The sequence below is a fragment of the Rhinolophus ferrumequinum genome, chromosome 5 (assembly GCF_004115265.2).
Source record: "Rhinolophus ferrumequinum isolate MPI-CBG mRhiFer1 chromosome 5, mRhiFer1_v1.p, whole genome shotgun sequence".
Classification (NCBI taxonomy): domain Eukaryota; kingdom Metazoa; phylum Chordata; class Mammalia; order Chiroptera; family Rhinolophidae; genus Rhinolophus; species Rhinolophus ferrumequinum.
Window position 1 is genome coordinate 56017520 of NC_046288.1, and position 26036 is coordinate 56043555.

At 37.0% G+C, this 26036-nt stretch overlaps 1 protein-coding gene across 1 annotated transcript in view; it reads right to left on the minus strand.

The window, feature by feature from the left end:
* The window catches only part of TBCK (TBC1 domain containing kinase), a 187794-nt gene that overhangs the window by 44893 nt on the left and 116865 nt on the right, over positions 1 to 26036 (minus strand). The window contains exon 23 of the mRNA XM_033105921.1: positions 14793 to 14968. Within this exon, the coding sequence (XP_032961812.1) occupies positions 14793 to 14968 (176 nt within the window). The remainder of the gene's footprint in view (positions 1 to 14792; positions 14969 to 26036) is intronic.

The following is a 26036-nucleotide window of genomic DNA, read 5'->3' on the forward strand; positions in this document are numbered from 1 at the left end:
TTGAGCAAAACAAATTTTAAACACTATTAAATTTCACTGAATAATTGGAACCAGAACACTAAGTGGAATACTTAAAAATAATCTAAAAGAAAGGTGGAATATGAATCAGAAAGTATAAAACACAAAAGTAGGCTGCTTATGAGGCAGGGCAGACCACAGGGCTAACCATGTATTAAATAATGTGTGCTTTCACACAATACATGTACGCTTTTTCTTAAGGACAACTTGTGAAATTCAAATATGTCTTTCAAGTGACATATGTTTCTAGGAGGGGGTTTAGATCAATGTAAACATGCAGATAACACAGAGCCAGGTACATCAACAGCTTAAATTTCTTACTTTCTTCTGTATCTAACATAGCAAGCAATAGAGCCTTGCCCAGAGAATGAGAAATAATACATGCATGTGTAAAAAGATGCTGAGTGATCCTGTGCCTGTGTTGAGACAAAAAGGCTCTAATATGCTACCAAATAGTAGAAGCTACCAGCAAATCTCCAGCAACTCCTCCAAGACTGAGAAGGGACAGAAGTGACTCTACTACTTCCAACTGTCAGCCCACCATCCCCTTTCCTCTCAGCCTGTGTAAGGAGCTTTAGTAGGGGGTGGGTATCCACCCTATAGAGAATAGTGCTCAAGATAAAATGTATCTCCCTTCCCATCCCATGGGGGAGATGAGCAAGTGTTCCAGGACACTCAAATGTCCCCCTAACAAGGCACATAAAGGGGCGTGCCCAAGACCATCACATGCAGAGACTGGGCATACCTCCACGAAGGCCTGGCCGACATTCCGTTTGGAAGTAGAATGTATGTCTGCTTACACACAAGACTAATTCATCTGTTGTGTACTTCTCTGAGCAGGAGAGAAGTCGGCAGACATGGCAGTGCTGACAAAGCGGGGAGTGGACACTTACCTTCTCTGACCTTAAGTTCTTAAGTTATGTGGTGAGAATAATGACACTTGCCTCATTTACCTCATAAATTTACTGTGAGCATCAATTGGTGTAATAGATATAAAAGTGTAGACTGTAGATCTTTATATAAAATAAGTTGTCATGAAAAGTCGGCTCCTTTGTGAAGCAACTTCAATTTCTTGATAAAGTCGTCTTATCATGGTCTAAATTTTGAATAAATCATCAATTACTGAGTATTTAATGAACTAGCCTGTGCTGGCCATCTTGAGAGAGGTAAAATATCAAAAGTGCACAATCTGGTTGGAAAGGCAAGACTAAAATAAACAAACCGGTAATAAACCTATACAATAACAACAGAAAACATTATATAACGCTTACCGTCTGCACTTAACATATATGAATTCAAAATTTAAGTCTCACAACAATCCCAGGATTTCGGTTTTATTATTTTGCTTATCTTATAGGTGAGGAATCGGGGCACACAGAGTGGTTCAATAACTTACCAAAGGCCATATAATCAGTAAGTAACTGAGCCAGGGTTCAAATTTGGTCAGTCAGGCTCTGGAGTCTGAGCTCCTAACCACATTATTATACTGCCCCTATTGTAAGAGTTCATGTACGGAATTGCAGGTACATACTGTGATAATTCAGAGAATGGAAGAAAAGAATATGGGCAGAAGTAGGTAGCAAAACATAGGTGGAGTAAGTGGGACTTGATTCAGAAAAATCAGTAGGGTTTAGAAAAGTAGAAAAGAGAAAGAAGAGTGTTGCATAAGTGGGTTATTGTAAGAGTCCTGAAGTGTGAATGCTGAGCAAGGAAACACTGCATAAAAATTATTGACTACCTACTAGGTACCATGCATTGTGCTTGGGACACGATCATGAACAAAACAAACATGTTCTTGTAGAAGTCAGAGGGTGTGAGAGAGACAATGGAGAGTATTCTTACTGAGCTGAGTACCTACCCAGGAATTAGAGGGAAGTGGCACTGAGTAGGTAAAGGGACACATCATGAGGCTCTGAAAGACAGAGAAGCTCGAGGATGTACGAAACAGAGAAGTACTGCAGGATTTTTGAAGGAATGTGTTGCATGGGAATAGCAGTATCTTAGAAAGATTACTTTTGCTGGAAAATGACAAACCGAAAGACTTGTTAGAAAGTAAATTTTATGAAGATCTAGATTAAGTGACAACACGGGAAATTGAGAGCTTTGCTTTATTCATTATCTTCTTTTTTCCCTTCGGTCTTTCCCTTTCCACGATTTTTCCTTCGCTTACAAATACATCTAATATTCTCCCATCCACAGTGAAACATAAATTAAAACAATAAATAGTAAATAATAAAATTACTCTCCCAGGGGTGGGCGCTTCCCTAGCTGCTACGCCTCTACCTTCTCATCTCTACGTTCTTCTTCCAATTCACTCCTGAACCCACTACAACTTGATCTCTGTCATGATACAGAAGGAGTAGATCATTGTCCAGCAGAAGGAAGACAATTTCAAAAGACTTCTTTGAAAAGGTAACATCTGAGTTGACCATAAATGGATGAATAGGAAGGAATTTGCCAAGTAAAGCACTGGGGTTTTCATGCATATTCTGTGGGAAGAAATTCTGTCAAACACAATGGAAAGTTGTTTTGATTCTACTTCTAGGTACACTTCATAAAGCCTCTCATTTAAAATCCTTTCCACTTTTTTCAATTCACCTTGGTATGGATGAGGCAGAAATTTTGGTCATGCTGTTCTCTATTTGAAAGAATTTCTAAACTTTTAGTTTCTCAGGTTAATAGCTCTTGTTCCATACTGATACTGGTCTCTTCCAATACATCATGAACAGGAAGTAGGACTTGTTTGTATGTACACTTTCTCTGCCTAGCAGTCTAGAACTCAGTAGCTATTCAGTCAAACTGGGTGTATTAATGAAAGTTAACAGAAGAAAGACGAAAGACAGGGATGAGAAAATGATGAACATGGATGACTAGGGGAAAAAGAAGACAGTAACAGTGACAGACAGTAGATAAAGGGAAGACAAGTTCAGATTTAGATATGAGTATGTGAAACTGAGGTTGCATAAGGTCTACCAAGTGGAAGTGTTGAGAGTGCAGTTAGAGACAGGAACTGGTATTTCGGAGAAGTCCAGGCTACAGGATCGTATTTTTGGAATTATCAGCATAGTAATTGCAGTTTAAGTCACGAAAAAGAATAAACAATTTGAAGAAAAAGGAAAAAATTCCTCATTTTAGTCAGCAGATCCATATATTATGCTGAGAAAAATCTTAAATTATGTAAACTACTGCGTTTCCCTGAAAATAAGACCTAGCTGGACGATCAGCTCTAAGGCGTCTTTTGAAGCAACAATTAATATAAGACTCGGTATTATATATTATATTATACCCAGCATTTTATATTATATTACATTATATTATACCTGGTCTTATATTAAAATAAGACTGGGTCTTATATTAATTTTTGCTCCAAAAGATGCATTATAGCTGATGGTCTGGCGAGGTCTTATTTTTGGGGAAACACAGTATTAACAAGGCTTGGGAATATATAAAGTTCAGAGTATTTAGGGCAAAATCCATCAATTCTCATTTTTCAACACATCTATAATAAATCGACTCTTATTTCTTAGCTAGATATTTCAAGCTCATGTATGAGGGTCAGGCTTTTGCAAACAGCACAGAGTAGACATTAACTATCATTCTCAAGGGAGTTTTAACAAAGAAAAACTACCTTGAAAAACTACCAATCTACAAAAACATTTTTATCCATATAAATTGTCTCAGTGGCATTTTGATGTTTTCATTTCTGCCTCTTGTTTTTAGAGAGAATAGGGAGAGGTTGCTATTTCTAAGATATAGAAATATGGCATCTAAAATGAAGTTTGAAATAAAACCGTCATGCTCTGGAAGCTGCATAATATAGCTCTCACACCAGAGAGTATTTTTCTCCCTCAAATATAAGAGAGATAATGTATATGAATATGAAACCCAAGGAGTGGTGATAGAAGTTTTTTTCAGTGATTAGGCATTTTATGCTAAAATTTTCACAGATGTGCCCCGGAAAAACTGTGTAAGCTGAATTTCTGTAAGACAGTAATTTTTCTCTTTGATATACAATATCATTTTGGAGATATTTCATCTCTCTAGGCCTCAATTATCTCATGTATAAAAGGAAGGGGTCCAGGTAGATATCATATGTTTATTTTAGCTCCAGAACTCTATGACCTTATTTCTGATTGATTTTTTTCAACTGGCAATAGGTCCCAAAACTCTTGCTTACCTCCTGGGACAAAAGTCAGAAATCTGTACATAATGCTTAATGACACCAGAGGAGTTTCTACTTAAAGAGACTGAGGAGTGATTCTAACTGTGAGATGTAGCAAAGTGTTGTTCATAAAGCATGACATGCTTAAATAAACTTAGATCAATAGGAACTTACGCATTTCAAAGGCAAGTAGCTGGAAAATATTTCATAGTTTAAATTGGTTGAAGTAAGAGCAGAAGAGATGGAGGTTACAGTAAGTGAATCACTCTCATATCAGTGATTTATGGTGCAAACACAGGGTCAACAAGGCAATGCATGTGGGGAATGGTGGAGGATGCTACTGTAAGTTTCTATAAGCTTCTGGAAATAATTTTTGAAATAAAACCAGAACCTGTTAAATTTCCTAGGCTGAGTAAACAAGATGAAAAAGTTAAGACAGCAGCTCTGCTCAGCTGAACTCTTAACGGTATAATTTGTGGTACCTTCCTTCTGGAATGTGATAGAGCTGCTATTCCACATAGAGAGTTATGATCAGCTTTCAACAGCAGAGATATAGGGGGTAGAGCCAGCTGGTGGCTAAGAGGTCACAGTATTTTAGTTAGTCCACTTGATATTTTCATCTCAAACTGTAACTTTCCAAGGTCCAGTGCTTATTTGAATTGGGTTGCTGACTTCATTACCATTCTCTCTCACCCTTACTCTTTTCCTCATACACTGAAGTGATAAGCACTACCATTTTTGCTCAGGTGTTCCTTGTCACTTGGGAAACTGTCCCATCACTCCCCTCACTATATAACAAGAGGATGTCAAATAAACAATCAAAATATTCTCTGGCTGGAAGCTTCAGTGAATCCCCGAGGAAGAAAGTCTGGAGTTCTCCCTCTCTCATACTTATTGCTGTGCCAACGACAAGGTAAGCTCTTTAAAGTGCTTGTGGTATTAACTGCTATTACAATGATTAATATCTGGTGGAATGTTCAGCTAACACCATGCACCAGCCAACCATTTTTATTTTACTATAACTCAGATGTCCCAAGGGAAGGGAAATTCTGTTTCTGCTGTGAAGATAGAAGACTATTTAAAATCTAATGATGAAGGAAGGATACTCAGTTGTCTCTAATATTGAATCATTTATTTTAATATACTATACACCATCTCAGACAATTCTTACAAGGATAAAGACACTGAAGTATCAATGTCCATAATGTATTTAGTTGTATTTCAAGCTTCTTTCACATAAATGAAGAGATTCTGATTTTAATGAAATCAGAAAGGTTATATACATGACACAATCAACTTACAGCCAGAGATCATGTAGATGTAGTTAAGTTTATAATACAAAATACATATTATGGAATATAAACTGATAAATCTGAATGGATCCTTTCCATAATGTTTAATTGGTTAGTACTTTTTTTTTTTTTCAGATTTTCTCATTGAAAATAAAAGCATTTGAGGGATGAACTAATTTTTCAATTCATGTAAAATCTGACTGGAGTTTTGGATTCTGAAACATAAATTGAACATGAACAAATATAGATTTTTTATAAGAAAATCTAATCATTTTTTTTATGTACAAGAAGTCTGTTAATTGTGACAGCAATTACAACTAAAATTACCTATTATACAATACATAAATTACTGTAATATTTTTTCTAAATATATTCTATTTTAAACTCGTTTAAATTTTTTAAAATGTCTTTATATACTCCTTTTGGCTTAACATAACTTAATATGCAATAATAACAGTACTCTAAAAAAAGGAAAAATATTCAATAAAGGAGTTATAGGCAATATTTCTTGTGGTGAGGTAAATCCTTAAAATACTATACAGTGACTATAAATGTACAGATATATTTCAACAATTATATGCCGTATTATATGTCAGATGTGCTCAAAAGTTTTGTTTGCATAGAAAAAAACAGATATTCTATTGCAAATCCAGTTGATAAATTTATTGGTTAAAACACATGAGGCTACTTTAATTGAAATGATAATGCTATAAATGGTAACAATATCATAAAAAATCAAGAATTAACAAACAAATAACAATGAATATAAAGCTACAGTTGGTACCAGTCTTTCAGGAAAGGTAATTTAAAAAGTTGCTTATATATTATTAGAAATAATTATCTCTTTTCCAGTCAATAAAGATACAAAGAATTTCTGGGTATTTTAAATTCAACTAAAATTTATTTTTTTAACTTTGGCTGGTAAATTCTCAGTAAGTTTCATTACTCTTCAAGTCTAGTCAATTTTTTTTCTAACCCCTTCTCAGAATCACAGGATTGCCCATTCTATGAATTCTTGAGATATTCCTTCCCATGGGAGCAACGACTTTAAATATAACTCTGGCTTAAACTAAAATTCGGCAGTTTCTGATAGAAGTGATACCCTCTGCATAAATAGAAATTAGGACAGAGCCGAGATTTAGAGCTGGTTCCAAAGCTGAAACATAATAAAAAGACAGAGCTCAGGAGTCATGGCTTATTTTGACTTTCTACTGAATATCAGAACAACATGTTGAAAAGACTGATAAAACTTTTTGAAATCAGAATGTAGGATACTTATCTCTCAAGCCGAAAGAGAGAAAACATTAGAAACAATCTAAGTATATGATAAGGATGTGACCATTACCATTGTTATTTAACACCGTTATGGAGAATTATGTAGGTGAATCAATTAAATAATAGAAAGATATAAAATGTACAAAATTGGAAAAAAGGCAAAATTATCAAAAATTTGCAATTGATATATAACTGGAAAATCTGAATAAACTGAAAATCTATTACAAACAATGAGAACAATAATGTGGCGATGAAAATGATAATGAAAACTTGCAGAGTATTTAGTATGTCTCAGCAGTTTTCTACATATATTATTAATTCACTTAATCCTCCCAATCATACTATGAAGTATTTAATATTATAATATCTATTCTACGAACAACAAGGAAACCGATCACATGGCTGGTGTGACAGAGGAGAGATTAAAAAATTCACATCTGCATTCTTAATCACAACACCCAATTGCTCGCAAAATCAACTATCTATCTATCTATCTATCTATCTATCTATCTATCTATCTATCTATCTATCTATCTGCCTATCTAGCTAGCTAAAAAACATGTAAACATATTGAAATAAAATATCCCAATAATAATAGCAACAGAAAGGTTAAAATAGGAATAATCCTAACAAGAAATATGCAAGAAAACTATAAAACGCCACAGAAGAACTTAAAAAGAAGATATGAATAAACAGAAAGACATATGCTGTTTTGAAAAAACATGAAATTCAGTATCATATGTCAATTCCCCCTACTTATTAGTAAATTGAATTCAGTAACATTATATATACCAACTTTTTTTTTTTCAGGGAAGAGAAGAAAAGGACTAATTCTATAATTCATGTAACAACACAGTGCCAAATGTATGATATAATCATAATTTTAATAATCTCTTGGTAGTAGAATGAAACAAACTGAAACAGATGAATATAACTAAAAAAAGAATTCAGATGAATATAAACACGTGAGAGTCTAGTTTATCATAACAGGGTATTTAGAATCAATGGAAACCATTTAATTTATTCAAGAAAACCAAGTTTTTTATTTTATTTTAAATTTTACACTCCTGGATGGGAATTATTTCTATCCCTGCTGGGTAAAAACCAACATTTTATTAATCTTAAACTAATCCAAATATTTTTTGATAAGTATAAATGTTTAAATTCTATCAATTAAGTTGTCTGTAGGACTCTACTTGCCTACTTTTTGCTAAGTGTTTTACTTAATTTCTTCAGGATTTCTGAACAATAATCTGTAATTGAGATTTGATGTATTTTGGAATTATTCCAATTTAGTAAGGCTATTTGCTCATTTGGGCTTTGGGAGGAACGAAGAAAGAAATAACCTTTAGCAATGATTTCCTAGAAAGTGTAAGAATGCTGCAGATAAAAACTGCTTTTCTTTTTTCATTATTCACCTTTCTTTGTTAAATTCTGTGTTAGCACCTGTAGAAATCAGGTTAACAAACTGAAGTTTTAGTAGTGGGTTTATTTCTCAAAAAGCATGGCTTATTTATTTTGTATATTTTGTGGGATATCCAGGGAGAAGGGCTGGAGTAAACAGGACGTTTATACTCTGGGACTGTGAAAGTTATCAGACTCACTGAATCCTGTATATAACAACTGTGTCTGTTGTTGCTAGCCTTTGTGTAGAACTGTGCCAGAATCCATTTCTCCTTAAATGTCACGGAATGTCACCAGTACATGAAATGACATCCCTGAACTTTGAGGTTGCATAAGGGAGATCTCAGTACAAGACCCCAGATATTCATTAGCAAGTTGGAATTGTGCTATCTGTGCCCATCGGTGTTCACAAAGAAAATATATTCTATAGACTTACTGGTGAAGAAACACTGCTACAGGAGCTGTCTCAAATCAATAATGAATTAAACCAGGCTGCAAAGGAATAAAAGCTGTCACCAGCATAACCTTCCTAGCAACTGCAATGTGGATATGCTAATGCTGTGTCAAAGCATAGCCTGATGTCTGTAGGGACCTGCATTGTCTTAGATCAGTTCAGCTGCTAGCTTGGGCTAACCCTAAATAGGATACTCTACCCTATATCATGAAACTTGTTATTTTCTCCAACGATGACAAGAACTGATACTTATTTTCTTCTTTTGTGTTTCCCATCAAGAACTCTATCCCTAACATCCTCCTACCCAAAACTTTAAAAATCTCTCTTCTCCTTCCCAGGACCACCTCCCTACCCCCACCCCCACATCTTCCTCAATACAACACTCTAGAAATTTTCCAGTGTTCATTCAGTTGTTACTCAATTTTTTGTCTGGCTCTGGGTATTTTTCTGCCTGTTTTACTTGCTGTGTTTACAGGGCACTGCTCCATTCAGAACAAACTTGTGCATGACTGAAATCTGTTCATTCAGAATAATAGCATTTACTGATTTGATGGTTTAGGATGAGAAGACCCAGGGATTTCTATCACTCAGAGGAAGAAAACATCTTAATGTACAACTATGAATTTTGATTTCCCAGAATAACTTCAGAAAAAAAGGGGTAACAGTAAATGTTTAAAAATATAGTGACAAGATATATAACATGTAAATGTTTCAGGCTTCACATAGCTGAACTGAAACAATTAGATTTTTTAAATGAGAAAAATATGAAGGGACACAGAAAAAGCAAAGATAAACATGCATCACTAATTTATAGTTTCTTGACCTGGAAATAAAGAATTACCCTTGAGTGATTCTAATCCATTTATTTATTTATATTATTTCATTCTACAAAGGATTTGAGATTTTGGTTCAGTTTACCCTTCCAAACAATCTAAAACATATTTTTCTCCCTTCCCGATACATTATTTCCATTTGCCAAAATAGTTTTCTGGCATGTTGAATTAAATTATACCTAAAATTTGGAACTGATATACTGTGGGGAAGGAAGTTTATATAAAATGATAACAATTTTGCTAACTCTGGACTTCAGGGACTCTGTTTTAAGTGACATTTGAGAGTAGGAAATGAACAGCATGGTGGTAATGGCACAAGGCTGGGGCAGTGCAGATTTTCTTTCCCTTCATTTGCACTGAAGCTATGTTCCCAGCACCTTTCCTCAAGAACCCTCCATTAGCAACGTAGGAAGAAGCAGTTCAAACATACACTGCGGACTGAAACCTCTCTGTAACTGTAAAGCCCTGAACAAATTAAATTACCATGGAGCAGGTGCTCAATAAATGTTTTCTGAATGAATAAAACTTAGTCAAAATTCTCTTAAAATGATGAGAAAAGATGAAAAGTAAAATTAAAAGTTTTTTTAAATCATTATATTGCTCTTGTCTTTCCTTAATCTCTACGAACATTTCTCTCGCTTCTTTACATTATTTTCTCTTGAAGCAAAATTGTTCATATTTTTAAGTTTTCAGGAGGGACAACAGTTTGTTACTTTCAAGTCCTGATGCTTTCCATGTTATATGACAACTGTTTATATTCACATGTACTCAAATATTAACACCCTGTAATTATTACTTAGATCACTACATATATTCTGGGTTGATTTAATAGGGTTAACTTTTACTGATTTCAAAAAAGAAAACATCATAAAATGTGAGAAGGGAACATAAGTTTTTGAATCCTGGATGAATTTCTCACTCTAATTTATTTCCATATGAATAGCTGTTGAAATTCCAGTGTTCAAAGTCAGTATTTCTGATTAAGAACAGCTTCCACTGTGGTTTTTATTTGCATTTCTCTAATGATTAGTGAGGTTGAGCATTTTTTCATATGTCTGTTGGCCATCTGTATGCCCTCTTTAGAATAATGTCCCTTCATGTCTTCTGCCCATTTTTTAATTGGGTTATTTGGTGGTTTTTTTTTTTTTTTTTGGTGTTGAGTTGAATGAGTTTTTAATAAATTTTGGATATTAACCCCTTATCAGATGTATCGTTGACAAATATCTTCACCCATTCAGTAGGATGCCTTTTTGTTTTACTGATGGTTTCCTTTGCTGTGAAAAAACTTTTTAGTTTAATGTAACCCCGTATGTGCCACAGGGATACGAAAGACGGTTTGGGGAATATAATCAATAACGTTGTAAAGATTTTGTAGGGCATCAGATGGGCACTTGTCTTATTAAGGAGACCACTTCATGGACAGTGTAGATGCCTGACCACTGTGCTGTACACCTGAAGCTGAATAATAACGAATGTCAACTGTAATTTTATATATATATATATATATATATATATATATAGTCACAGGATGTGGAGTACAGCATAGGGAATAGAGTCAATGGAATTGTAACAGGTATATATGATGTCAGCGGGGTAGTAGATTGGGGAAGGGGGGTTATCACTTTGTGAAGGGTGTAAATGTCTATTACATTGTTTTGTACGCCTGAAACTAAAAGAAAAATAAAATCATGAAAAAAACAAAAAGGAACTGTTTTCACAAAGCAGAACAAGAAGAGATGGGGGAGCCAGGGAGAGAGATTTACAAGAGTTGGCTGGCCCTTGGCAGTAAAGACAAAAGCAGAGGCTCAGAGAGTGAGCAGGTTGAGACTGCTGATTAGTCAAATAGGTGGTGGTTTGGGTTCATGAAAGGAGCGTGAACTTGCTGATACAGGTTAGACATTAATAACTATAAAACAAGTACATTTGTACAAAAATACACAAAGAAATAATACACAAGAAATGAACACAAAAAATAACAATATAACCATAACTATGAATGTGTTATCATTGAGTTCCCTACCCCTCATTAATAAAGGACCTTAGTAAAAACACAGATTCCAGGACCAAATCCTCAGAGACTGAGTTACTAGATATGTTTGTGGAGCCTCAATTACGCATTTTTAGCAAGTATTATAGGACATTTTAAAGATTGTTTTTCAGATATATTGCCTTATAGGAAATAAAATAAAACACTGATTAACTAGAATTAACTTTTCGTTAATTCATTCAATATATATTTATTGATTACTAGGTACTAGAAAATGGCCATATGGCTGGAATGATGCCTTTACAAGTTAAGGAACAGCAAGGATTGTTGGCAAACACCAGAAGGTAGAAGAAGTAAAGAAGGATTCTCCTTGTCAGCCATCAAAGAGTGCATGGCTCTGCCAACAACTTGATTTAAAACTTTTAGCCTCCAGAAGTGTGAGACACTAAATTACTGCTGTTTTAAGTAAAGAAATAAAAATGATTGTGCTAGCCGAAGTTTGAAGAATGGATTAGGGAGGAACAAGAATTGATGTAGAAAACTGTTGTAGGAAAGCAGGCAAGAGAGGACCAAAGTGATGGCATCAGAGACTGAGAGAAGTGGGCAGATTTATAAATATGGCCTTTTGATTGATTGAATATGGAAGGAGAGGCAGGAGTCAAGGATGAATCGAGATCCTGACTTGAATAAGTGGGGGAATGATGGTGGTGGTTACTGATACAGGGAATGCTGGAGGAGCAACAGCTTTAGAGAGGGAAAGAATATAAATTCTGTTTTGGACATGTTGAATTAGGGGTTGCTTGTGAAACAGCCAAATGGAGTGTTATGTAGGCATTGGACATAGGGATCTCCTAGAGCCAATAAGAGAAGTTTGAGCTTTAGATAATAACTGGACGCTATGGCAACTGTATGATGCAAGGCATACAGCACCGTCTAATACCTGTCTTGTGAGAGAACAGAAGGCCTACACAGGACCCTGAGGAATGTTATATTTAATGACATAAAAGGGCAGGTGAAGACAGTGAAAGATATTGAGTAGAGGTAACAGAGAGAAAAGAAGAAAAGAAGGATTGGGGTGTACCAAAACCCCAGGAAAAATAATGTTTGAAAACGAGAGACTAGTTAGCTGTTCTGAAGGTTCCCAAGAGATCAAGGGAGAGCATGATTGAAAAGAACAATTTTGACCTTTGTCAGAGGAATGGAGGAAGTAAAACACAAAGTGAAGCAAGTTTATGTGTACAGATAATAGAATGACTTAGTCATGAAAATAAAAACCTACTGTAGAATGATATTCTCTATATTTAGATTTACATGTAATTGAGACAATAATGTGATATTCTTGCAATCACTTATTCCCGTTTTAAAAATGTGGGGATACTTATCACTAAGAATTTAAGAATTTGTTTTGGAAATTTTAATGCAGGTCTCAGATATGAACAGCTAACTGAATAATCTGGTAACCTCATGATCATGGGAAATGGATGAAAATTATAATGGCAGGCTATTATAAATGATAAACAGAAGGTAAATTATATGTAAAGAAAACAATCAGCTATACCATTAAACACTAAAAGAATGACAAACAGTATGAATTTAAAGAACAGTAATCCTTTTCCTACGAAACTTCATTTTCCTTAATACGTTAATAGATAAAGCTTTTCATATGATTTTAACCCAGCCAGTCCTTAATGAAGTGTCTGATTCTGACAAAGTACTCAATATCAGCTGTTTGCTTCCTGAACTTTCGAAACAAATTCTCATTAGCTCTCTCCAACTTGGAGGAGTTCTCTGTCTAACAGAAATAAAAAACCTGACTTAGCTTAGAGAAAGATCAAATATATTCTCCTCTGAGGATCAGCTCTGCGTAGGAATGACTGTTCATAGCAAGATTCCTTTTTTAACATTAGAAAGACTCCAGAAATCTTGCTGGTGTAGTTAACTGTCCTCTCAATCAACCAAGTTATTTCCTGCCAAAGATTCAGACTTCCACTAACACTGTTCTTCTAAGTATAAGGACTCAGAATTAATAAAAATAACAGAACTAATAAAATCAACTCAAGTTCATAGAGTTTAATAATATGCTACCCTGGCCTTGCCATTTCTTTTGATCATTTGTTCTGCTCTCTTCCTTCAACTACTTACATAACCTCATTTTATAAATATGAAGTCATGTATTTTTTCCCCCATGATATTTACTGTAGAGTACAACATATTTTTGAAAGTGCTAAACTCGTCATTTAAATAAAATGTCAGAAAACATAGATTAAAATTGCACACACAATATGCTGATATCACTAACAAGAAGAAAAGATCGCTGGTAGGCTTAGACTGTAGATCTCAAGAAAGGTTTATTCAAAGTAAAAGATAATTAAATGCATGATTAGAATAACTACATTAAGTTACTTAAAATATAATTACAGGTGTATTTTAGAACTCCTTTATTTTATTGTGAATAATTACAACTACCCAGGTTCTTTCAACTCTTTAAGTACTTAATATGCACAGTCACAAGCCAGGTGTTATCGCAGATCTTAGCATCTGCATACCTAACACAGCAGAACGTTAACAGTGGAAATCCAGAGTATGGCAAGTTCCCTAATTAGCGGAGGAAATGTGACCTATTCCAGTGAACCGGCTCTTAACCAAGCACAGTATGCATTGGAAAGAGTAAGTAAAACAAAATTAGATGAATATGCAATATTATTTTTATTTTCCATACATTTTTTTATTAGGGTGGTGTTGACATTGCTCATGGTGATGAAAAAGAAATTATTAATCTCCTTTACTTATCTATATGCTATCTATCTTTCAACTGTTAGTTGAAATAAAATGACTTGATAAAGACGATCAATAAATATCTAGTATGTGTAGGGCACTATAAAAGTGATGAAAGCCTAACTTATTAAATGTAAGGCATCTAAAAACTCTATATACATATTAATTGAAATTCAATTTTATAGAAATAGTAATATCAGAATGTTTGAAATATATGAATTATTATAGCTGAAAGCTTAAGTGACCATATTTATAAAGCCATATGTTTAGAAAAAATAATATTGCTAAAAAACATGAATGGCATAGTTTTTCAAAATACTATTTCTTCTATCAACCAACAACCAGTAAAGTGCACATTCGTATTCTATTAACAACTCAGTCTTTCTCTATTTTTATAATTCTTCCCTTGCTTCTTTAATTCTCTCAACATGTGACAAGTTGATATATAAACAGATATTACAATTGCATAGAAAAAAGCTATGTTAAAAGGACATAAGTGGTAATATTATTATGAGAAATGATACTAGAGTATATATCAATTTTAACATCTACCTTCTTTTAGAGTTTGTAAATGAAATCTGCAAATACATACCAGATCTGTTTTAGGAGTATCCGGACACTCGGTAGAGAAGTAAGGTGTGGAACTTCTGACTCCACTGTTCTCAGAAGCTGGCTTTGGAGGTTGAGCATGCTGTCGGTAGGTAGCACTTTTAGGAGTCCAACAAAACAGGTTGATTGATTCTCGCACACAGCGTTCAATGTCAATTTCTAGATAAAAAATTTTAAAAAAATACACATGTATATGGAATTTGGATTGCTATGTTTATGAAAAAACAAACAAACAAACAAAAACCACAATCTTTCCTACATGCATATAGTCAAATATGGCAAGGATGATAACTAATTAGAAAAGGTGCCAGTAAAAAAAAAAATGGAGAGATCACAGAAAGGTAGTAAAAATTCAATAACTTGACCAGGATGAAAGTGTTTAGCATGGACTAGCTTTTCCTTATTTATATTATTAAAATTAATAAATGGCAGACATTCTTATTTCCTCTGCAAGAGTCCAAGTGTGTCAGCTCAGATAAACAATGGAGAAAAACATTCTACGTGTTTTAAATTACAAAATGATAAGCTCCCAATTTCTCTTTTTGAACTGAGGAGCTTATATATAAAGGGGAGAAGGTAATAGGCATTTATGTGCATTCTGTGGATGGTGCATAAGTCATGCACTTAGAGTAGTCTGCTTTTTGTAAGGAGGACAATCCTTGGGAAAGAGAAGAGGAATGGATGCTTGCTGAGCATCTATTATGTGACAGGCATTAACTCATTTAGTTATTACAATGACTCTTGTAAACAGGATTGTAACCTCCCTAATTTCTGTTGAAGAAACTAAGACATATGAAAGCTGAGTGATGTAATATGTTCAGTGTGTTATTAGGAGTAAAATGTCTGAAGTTACTAAAGGGTATAAGACATCATTTATTTCCCAGTTCATTTAGATTTGGCGTATGGCCTGCAGGTCTGGAATGGTGAGTTACTCAAGGATGCATTCCTTTATCTGGTATTAGTGACATTTACCAGCTTCACAGTTGGTTACTTCCATGGCTACACAGAAGTCAGATTTCATCCCCCCACATTCTATTCCTAACATACTGTGCTTCCCCGAAAATAAGACCTAGCCGGACAATGAGCTCTAACGCGTCTTTTGGAGCAAAAATTAATATAAGACCTGATCTTATATAATATTATATAAGATCCGGTTAAGTTTTGCTCCAAAAGACGCATTAGAGTTGATTGTCTAGCTAGGTCTTATTTTCGCGGAAACATGGTAGTACCTAAAACAGAGTTAAACATGTTTGAGACATGGGTCTATTTATTTGAGCAACGGCCAATAGAGTGAAATTCATTTTTTAAAAAGCTCTGTAACATTATCCACTTGATATTCCACAGAAAGAAGAACACAGACATCAACTAGAAGGACAATCAAAGTTTAAGACAGGTTCCTTTACTCCACTTAAGAAGGAAGAGACATTCTCACTTCATTTTAGAAAATTTCCAATTAATATGGTGAAGGTAAAAATTTACAGCTAAAATGAGAAAATGCTATCGTCTTAAAAAACATTTTTCTGTTTAACACTTAGTGTAAAATCTCCAAATGCAAAGAATTTCGGACCACAGATTTTGCACCTACAGTGCTCAAATCAGTTTGATACACCTGTCACCCAGTAAAAGCTTGAAGTCAAGTTAATGGTCCAGATCAGAAGTTGTAGTTCAGTCCTTAAATCACTGGCAGTGAGAAGTGATTTGTATTTGCTTCCAAAACACCCTACTGATACCATAAAAGGTTTACAGTGAATCTTGAGAGTTTACTGGCGTCCACCCCAATTCCACCCTGATTATTACTGGCAGATATCCCATACTCTATTCGCTGTACCCATGACACCTCTCTATCTCTAAATCCTTTCACAGCACTTTATCATAACCAAAATGTTATGCAAAAGTACTTCATAAACTGTACATTAAATATGCAATAATTCATAAAAAGTAATCTCGTGCTAGGGCACTACTGTTTTCTATCGTGCATTATAATTTTGACAAAATGCACTGTGAATAAAGCATGTACCCTAGATTATGGTTTCCTAGGTTTAATTTTACGCTCCATGAAGTACTTTGTGACTCTGGTAGAAACAATGTCTCTAAATTTTGGTTTCTTTATCCTCATCTATTACTATCCTAACTCTCAGGAATACTGATAATAAATACTCTCAAGAATAGTGATAAAATAATAAAACATACGCCATATTTCATTTTGGCACAAATAAGTGGGAAACATGTCTCTGCTGAAGCCCTCTGTTCTCTTGTTTTAATGGCTCTGACTGCTTCCTAGACCTAGTGAAGAGCTGCTGTCCATCTCTCTTCACCATCATCTAATTCCTTTTGGCTGTCTCCTATATTTATCTTTAATTTTGGTAAGACATTATTTACTCCTTCTTGATTTACTCCAACATTTTGGTGGAATGCATTTTCCAGCAGTTTTGAAGAAAGCATATACAGATGGCAAATTACTTTGGAATTTTCCATGTGTTTTAATATATTTTTTCTGCCCTGGAGAGCTAAACTAGTCCTAGCATTTTAGGGTTGAATTTGTTATGAAAGGCAGTGCACCATTGTCTTCCTCTGACAATCTGATACAATTCTGATTTGAGATCATATATATGTGATTTCCCCCTTTCTGCACAATTTTAGGATCCCTGGTCTTCTGAAACTTCATAGGGATGTATGTAAGCATATACCACTTTATGTGCTAGGCATCTGATAGTCCTTTGGTAATCCTTCAGTTAAAGAAAAGTTTTCGTTTGACGTCTGTTTTTTTTTTCTCACTGTTCTCTCTTCTATTAGAAAAATCTTGAAATACTGAATTAATTTTCCAATAATTTTGCTGTTTCCTATTACTTTCCATATGTAATTTTGTTCTATTCTCTGAGGTATCTCCTACACTTTATCATTCAACTCTCTTGTTATAAAATTTCCACATCTTTTTTGATTTCTAGTACATCTTTTTTGTTGTTACTTAAAGAAAAAAATCAGATTTTTTTCTTAATTGTAGTATCTTCTCATAATTATGTTTCTGAGGATGTTTCTTTATTTAGTTTGTCCTGGTCTGCATGTTTTAGTGGAAGGCTTTTATTATAGGTTTGGTATTCTATAACTCTACATATTTAAAATAGCACTAAAAATTATATTGGAAGTTTTGTATATGTGGGCAGGGCTTGTTGACTGGTGGATTGATTCACTACAGAGTAACTTGGGGACATGGTCATTTGTTAGAGGATCCCAAGTACATTTCTCCTTCTAGGGACATTCCATCTCTCCAGAGAATAAGTCTCTGATCTGTCTAAACTAATCCTTGTCAGCATTCTGGGAACTGGCCACGGATGGGCCTGAGGTTGAAACTATACATTTCCTCCCTCCTGTTCTCTGCTGTGCTGTTGATTCCAGGTCTCAAGACTCTTAATTATATAACTCCAAAGAATACCCCTCAAATGCACTGTTACCCTTGGTCATGTGTTGGTAAAACTTGTAAAAGTAAAGATATCTAAGCCACAATCATGAAGACTGCCGTCGTTTCTTTAGACTAATTTTTCCTCCATTATACTTCCTCTTGCGCTGGGCAACATTAGAGTGGGTGTGGACACTTTGAAATATAACTAAGAGTAAACTAAATTAGGGATATATTTAGTTTGGTTTACTGTGATATATTTCTGATTTGAAGTCACCTTTAGGTATTGAGAAGGATTTTCTCCGTGATCAAATTCTAGCCAGGTTCCTCTGTGCCCTTTCTTGACAATGCCTCAACCTTGGCTTATAAAGACTTGAACCAAACTTTAACATAATTTATAACAGTTCAAGGCCACATCCCTAGGATGACCCCAGCCCCTCTTAAAGTGCCTGCCTGGGAAAAATCAAGCCTGCCAAGAGATTTACTATTTGTTCCAGCCAATACCTGAAAACAGGGTTCTCCTAGTCTCTGTGGGAGGATAGTAGCCCAACTTCACTAAGTGCCAGTTAGCAAACCCACATGGGTTTCCCATGGAACAAATGCCCTCTTCGAACGTTTGTAATTTTTCACTTCCCTGCATTTTCTGAGCCTCTAGTCACCTCCCTCTCTGCTCCTTTATTTTCCCTTTAAAATGCCCAGCCACCTCTGTACAAATTGAAGTTGAGTTCAATTCATGCTAACTCTTCCTTATTGCAACAGTATATTACTGATTAAAACCTGTACTTACCACTTTAACTAGTATCTTGCTTTGTTTATCTCTGACAGTAAAGTTTTGGTAGCTCTAGGAATGACTTCCTGGGATATCTCCCTCACCTCTTATACAGTAGCAGAGATTGTGATACAATATGAATGTGTTCAAGCACCAGAAGTTTATGGGCAGAAGAAACACAGTTGACATGTACACAGACAAATATCAGACTGAAAAATTCTTTCAAATTCTTTCAAATAAACATGTAAAATTGTAGGCAAAGAATTTAGTTCTCAGTGATGCATAACCGTAAGAGAAATGCTTTCTTTCCAGAAATATACTTGATAATGCTACATTAACAGGTGTAAGTACACCACTAACTTTTTTTTTTTTTTTTTACTTTTTGACAGGAATTCCATAAACTAGCATTTCTGTGTTTATAGGAAACAAACCTGTAGCACTACAAGAAGCAGAGGCTACAACTGTGTTAAGTTACCATGTTTTGCTGAAAATAAGACCTAGCCGGACCATCACTCTAATGCGTCTTTTGGAGCAAAAATTAGTGTAAGACCCGGTCTTATTTTACAATATAAAACTGGGTCTTATATAACATAACGTAACGTAATGTAAGTAACATAACACAATATAATACCGAGTATAATATATTATCATACCGGATCTTGTATTAATTTTTGCTCCAAAAGATGCATTAGAGCTGATGGTCCCGCTAGGTCTTATTTTCAGGGAAACACGGTATATGTTTTATTCAGTCTTACTATCAATAATATAAAACAAATTTCAACTAACCCAGCCAATAGAAAAATTATCTATTTTCTCTACAGAAAATAGCATAATTATTGTCATATGAAGAGTGATCAACGAGTATAAAGCAAAAAGGAAGGAAAACACAGAGATATGTCAGACATTTATTAAGCAAAAAGATGTTATTTTTCTGTTTTACAATTCATTGTGATCTCTTTGCTCATTCGCAATATTCTTTTAATGACCAATTTTGTATTGTGTTTTATATCATCTTCTTAAAAAGGGCTGTCCCCCCGCCCCAACACACACACCGACACATATTGCATAAGGTTTGGGCCACAAAATCTGTATCTGCTGCTATCTTTCAGTCTTCTTCTGGGTGGCAGAGGAGCAGACTCTTGGATAGCAGGGTGGGAGCACAGATCTGTAAGGGTGGGAGAAACGAAACTATTCCTTATGCAGACATTCAACTGATTCTTCTCTAGTTTTCTGCCTCATTTTCCATTCACTTTTAATTCCTGAGACTCTTTGGTGCTCTGCATCAAGAACTGGCTTGCTTCTTACTTTTGCAGGAGGGTTTGCTATATTAAGTGAGTTACTACTGATGTAACTGCTTTCTACCTTCCAAATATTTGCTGGCATTTCTTGTCCGTTAGTGCTATTCTTGCATTCTTTTTCTTAGAATTATACTTTTTTTCATTTCTTGTCACTTCAATGATGTTTCAGAAGGGAGTAGAGATATACATAGGTGAATAATTTGTCATTCTTAATTAGAAAGGTTTCAAATATTAGAGAGTCTGGTTCAAAAGGGGTGGGAGTGAAGTTAGGTGATATGTGTGGTAGGCTTGAAGCCTCACCCCCTTTTTCTAGCTCTTGGTCTGCAAAGTGGCCAAAATATTTGCTCAGAAAGCAGCATAACAGTGACATACTGTATAATAACAATGACACACTGGAAAGAACATTAACCTGGGAGACAGCATGGTCCTGGTTTGAATTTCAGTTCAATTACTTGAGTTGTATAGCTTGGGGCAACTCATCTTTCTGCATCTCTGTTCTCAATCATAAAATAGGGTTGATATTACTTAATTCCTGCGAGTGTTATGAGGTATAAATAAGACTATTCCAGCACATAGTAGGAACAAACCCAAGGTTTTACAAACTTACAGATATACAAAACACATGAAATATTTTAGCATTTCAATTGGAAAAAAAATAAAAAAAGCATAAGCCTTAGGAGCCCCTTAGTCTTCCTTCTTATCTTAAACACACTTGGAATATAGGCTCATTTTCTATTTTGCACTTGGTACATTGCTCTTTAAAAAGAGATTGTCTTTTAAAAAGCATTCTTTTCTACCTTTTAAAATCCAAATATTTGTACTATTTTTCAGCAATAAAAAGTAATGAGCTATAGAATTATGAGCAGGGATGGAGGAAAAGGTTTGAAAAGGCTACATACTCTATGATTCTACCTATATAACATTATGGAAAAGGCAAAATTATGAAGACAGTAAAAAGATCACTGGTTACCAGGATTCGAGGGGTCTAGGGAGGGGGGAAGAGGAATGAATAGTTCAAACACAGGACATTTTTAGGGTGGTTAAACTGTTCTGTGTAATACTGTAGGGGTGAATACATGATGTTATTATGCATTTGTCAAAACCTACAGAACTGTTTAACATAAAGAGTGAACCTTAATGCAAACTAGGGACCTTAGTTAATAATAGTATATCAATATTGGTTTGACAAATGTAACAAATTAAAGCAAGATGTTAAATATAGGGTAAATTATGAGCAGGGAAGAGGAAAATATGGGAACACTCTGTACTACTATACGCATACGCTCAATTTTTCTGTAAACTTAAAACTGTCTCCAACAAAATAAAGTCTATTAATTAAAGAAACAAAAAACAGGAACAGGAGTGACATCAAGAGAAATGGCAGAATAAATAGCTCCAAGGGCACTTCTTTTTCTTTCTTAAAGAACTAATGAGATAGGAATGGCGGCAGCAGGGCGCACTTTCTGAGTTCTCCTCCAGATCTTGTTGCAAACGGGAACTATAACCCATCGAGGAAATTTTCGCTCACCACACAATATAGTGGAGAGATTCGTGGATTGCTTGAAGCTAAGAAATTCTTGGGGGTAAGCTAACTGGACGGAGCAAGGAGAGGAGGAGGAGAAACGGCGTGGGAGCGCCCGGCCGGCAGCGGCGGGAGAGCCCAGCCCCCAGCGGAGCCTCAGCTGGCGGGGGCGAGGACCGAAAACCACGGAGCCGGGCAGGCGCGGGATCCCAGGCAGAGCGGAGAGCGCAGAGACCGGGGGTAGGCCCTTTCCCTGCGTCCCACGGCTGATTTCTCCCGCCGGGAAGGCGGCGCGCCCTGCGGCGGACGGGGGGCGCAGTCTCCATACCTGGGCCCCTCCCCCCCCCGCTCTCCCAATCCTACCCCGCCCTTCCAGAGACTGGGACTGGAAACCGCGGTGCAGCCCCGCGGTGCCGGGCGCGCACAGGGGCCCAGGCAGAGCGGAGAGCGCAGAGACCGGGAGGCGGCTCTTGGCTCTTTCCCTGCGTCCCGCGGCTGATTTCTCCAGCCGGGAAGGCGGCGCGCCCTGCGGCGGTCGGGGGCGCAGTCTCCATACCTGGGCCCCTCCCCCCAGCCCTGCTCTCCCAATCCTACCCCGCCCTTCCAGAGACTTAAACCGGCCCCTGAACCAAGAAGTGGTATCAAAAGCTCACGCTTTGGGAAGCCTGACGGGCAGCCCTGACCCAGGCAGTCTGGGCAGTGTGCGTGATTTTGGCTGCGCTAGGAGAGAAGAGACGCCTCCACCCCCAGCCACCACCTTTTCGGGCCTGCGGGAAGAGGGCGACACACGGCTGGGCTGGGAGAGTGAAGACCCCTCCATCTCCAGCCCCCACCCTTCCTGGCTTGCCTAGGGTGGGGTGGGTGCAGCGGCCGAGACACACCCGGAGATCAGCAGTGAGGCAGGCGCAGCTCTGGGCTTTCAGCAGATCAGAAATCTCCTGCCCGCACTCACACACACACACTGAAGAGGTGCCTTAAGACTCAAGAGTTTTGGTCACATATCTGGTGGTGCCACTCTCAGTGTGCATTTGTGCAGGCAAGGGCAGAAACTGCACTGATATTGTAAAAACTATCATCCAGACCCCTCAGGCCCACGCTTTTAAGTCTGCAGTCCCAAAGTCTCTCTGGGCACCAGGTGACCGGCTCTGCCTGCGCAATAAGCAGGGGGCTCCTTGGTACAGCAGAGAACAACCTGGACATTGCTTGGTGGGCTTAGGCCGAGACTGTCGCTGCTTTTTGTATTGCTTTGTTTTGTCTTGTTTTGCTTTGTCTTTATATCTTTGATATCTTTGCCTCTGTCGAGTGGGGTTATCAGGTGGTTTTTGCATGTGAACGTATTTGATATTTTTCTTTGCTGTTGTTGTGGTTGTTGTGCTTGGTGATTTGCTTTGTTCTGAAACTGCCCTGCCGGGGCCCAGCTTGTGAGGCACGGTCAGCAGATCAGAAATCTCCCGCCCGCACCCATACACACACACTGAAGGAGTGCCCTAGGACTCACGAGCTCTGGACAAAGGACTGGTGGTGCTCCTCTCGGTGTGCATACGTGCGGACAAGGGCAGAAGCTGCACTGACTTTGTGGAGACTATCATCCAGACCCCTCAGGCCCACGCTTTTAAGTCTGCAGTCCCAAAGTCTCTCTGAGCACCAGGTGACCGGCTCTGCCTGCGCAATAAGCAGGGGGCTCTTTGGTACAGCAGAGGACAACCTGGTCATTGCTTGATGGGCTCAGGCCGAGACGGTCGCTGCTTTTTGTTTTGCTTTGTTTTGCTTTGCTTGGTTTTGTTTTGCTTTATCTTGTATCTTTGATATCTTTGCCTGTGTCGAGCGGGGGTTATCGGCTGTGTTTTTTTTTTTTTTTTTTTTTTCTTTTTTTCTTTTTTCTTCTTTGCTGTTGTCGTTGCTGCTGTGCTTGGTGATTTGCCTTGTTCTGGGACTTCCCTGCCGGGGCCCAGCTTGGGTGGCACGGGACTCGGCATATCTGGGGGCCAACTCCAGACCAAATCGGAGTGCAGCCGGGGTTGACCTGCAGGTCACATACCTAGAGGGGGTTCTTGGCAGGCTCTGGAGCCCATAGAGGCCAAACCACATTGGGGTGGTCAACCCTCACGCAGCAGAGTGCCCTGCGGGGGGCAGAGCCAAGTCTCACGGCAGGTCAGCCCAGGAGTTGACCCCACCTGCTCATTAGCGGGAAGCAATTAAAGATCTTCTTGAACGGGACAGTGTACACAACACAAGACTCACCTTTGGAGCACACGCAGAGGAGGACGACGTGGTGCGAGTCAAATATAAAGGACACATACTACACAAGATAACCTAGCAAGAACTAAGAACTCTAGGGGATCTACCTAATATATCAAAATAAACACAGTCAGCCAGAATGGGGAAACAAAGATACACGTCCCAAATAAAAGAACAGAAGAAGCTTCCACAACTGGAACCAAATGAAGCAGACGTAACCAACCTCTCAGAGACAGAGTTCAGAACACTGGTGATAAGAATGTTTAAGGAGCTTAGAGAAGACATAAAGAAGGATGTAGAAATCATAACAAACGAGCTTAGAGAAAACATAAAGAAGGATGTAGAAATCATAACGAAAAACCAGTTGGAACTAAAGAACACAATTACCGAAATTAAGAACTCACTTGAAGGAATTACCAGCAGGCTAGATGAAGCAGAGGATCGAATCAGCGACTTAGAAGACAAGGTAGCAGAGATCACCCAAACGGAACAACAAAAAGAAAAAAGAATAAAAAACAATGAAGATGGCCTAAGAGACCTCTGGGATAACATCAAGCGCAACAACATGCGCATCATAGGAATACCAGAAGGTGAAGAGAGCAAGCAAGGGATTGAGAACATATTTGAAGTAATAATGTCTGAAAACTTCCCCAACCTGATGAAGGAAACCAACATACAAGTCCAGGAAGTGCAGAGAGTTCCAACCAGGATTAACCCAAATAGGTCCACACCAAGACACATTATAGTTAAAATGGCAAAGCTTAAAGACAAAGAGAGAATCCTAAAAGCAGCAAGAGAAAGACGGAGGGTTACATACAAGGGAACTCCCATAAGACTATCAAATGATTTTTCTACAGAAACATTGAAGGCCAGGAGGGAGTGGCAGGAGATACTTAAAGTGATGGAAAACAAAGGCCTACAACCTAGATTGCTTTATCCAGCAAGGCTATCATTTAAAGTTCATGGAGAGATAAAGAGCTTTCCAGAAAAAAATAAGCTAAAGGAATTTATTACCACCAAGCCAGCATTGCAAGAAATACTAAAAGGTCTTCTGTAAATAGAAGAAAGATCAAAACAACCTAACTACAAATTTAAAAATGGCAATATCTATGTACCTATCAATAATCACTTTAAATGTAAATGGATTAAATGCTCCAATCAAAAGACATAGGGTGGCTGACTGGATAAGACAGCAAGACCCTTGTATATGCTGTATACAAGAGACTCACCTCAGAACAAAAGACACACACAGGCTGAAAGTGAAGGGTTGGAGTAAGATATTTCATGCAAATGGAAACGAGAAAAAAGCTGGAGTTGCAATACTTATTTCTGACAAAATAGACTTTAAAATGAAGAACATACTAAAAGATAAAGATGGGCACTATATAATAATAAAGGGATCGATCCGACAAGAGGACATAACCCTAGTAAACATCTATGCACCCAACATAGGAGCACCTAAATATATAAAACAGGTACTGACTGACATAAAGGCAGAGATCAACAGTAACACTATTATAGTCGGGGACTTCAACACACCTCTGACCACAAGGGACAGGTCTTCCAGACAGAAAATCAATATGGAAACAACAGCCTTAAATGATACATTGGACCACTTGGATTTAATCGATATTTTCAGAACATTTCACCCCAATGCTGCAAAATACACCTTCTTCTCAAGCGCACATGGAACATTTTCCAAGATAGATCATATGTTAGGCCACAAAACAAGTCTTGATAAATTTAAGAAAATTGAAATCATACCAATTGTCTTCTCTGATCACAATGCTATGAAATTAGAAATGAACTACAGGAAAAAAACGGGAAGACACACCAATTCATGGAGGCTGAATAACTTATTACTAAATAATGAATGGGTCAAGCAGGAGATCAAGGAAGAAATCAAAAGATATTTCGAGATAAATGAAAATGAAAACACGACGACCCAAAATCTTTGGGATGCCGCGAAAGCAGTCCTAAGAGGGAAATTCATAGCTTTGCAGGCC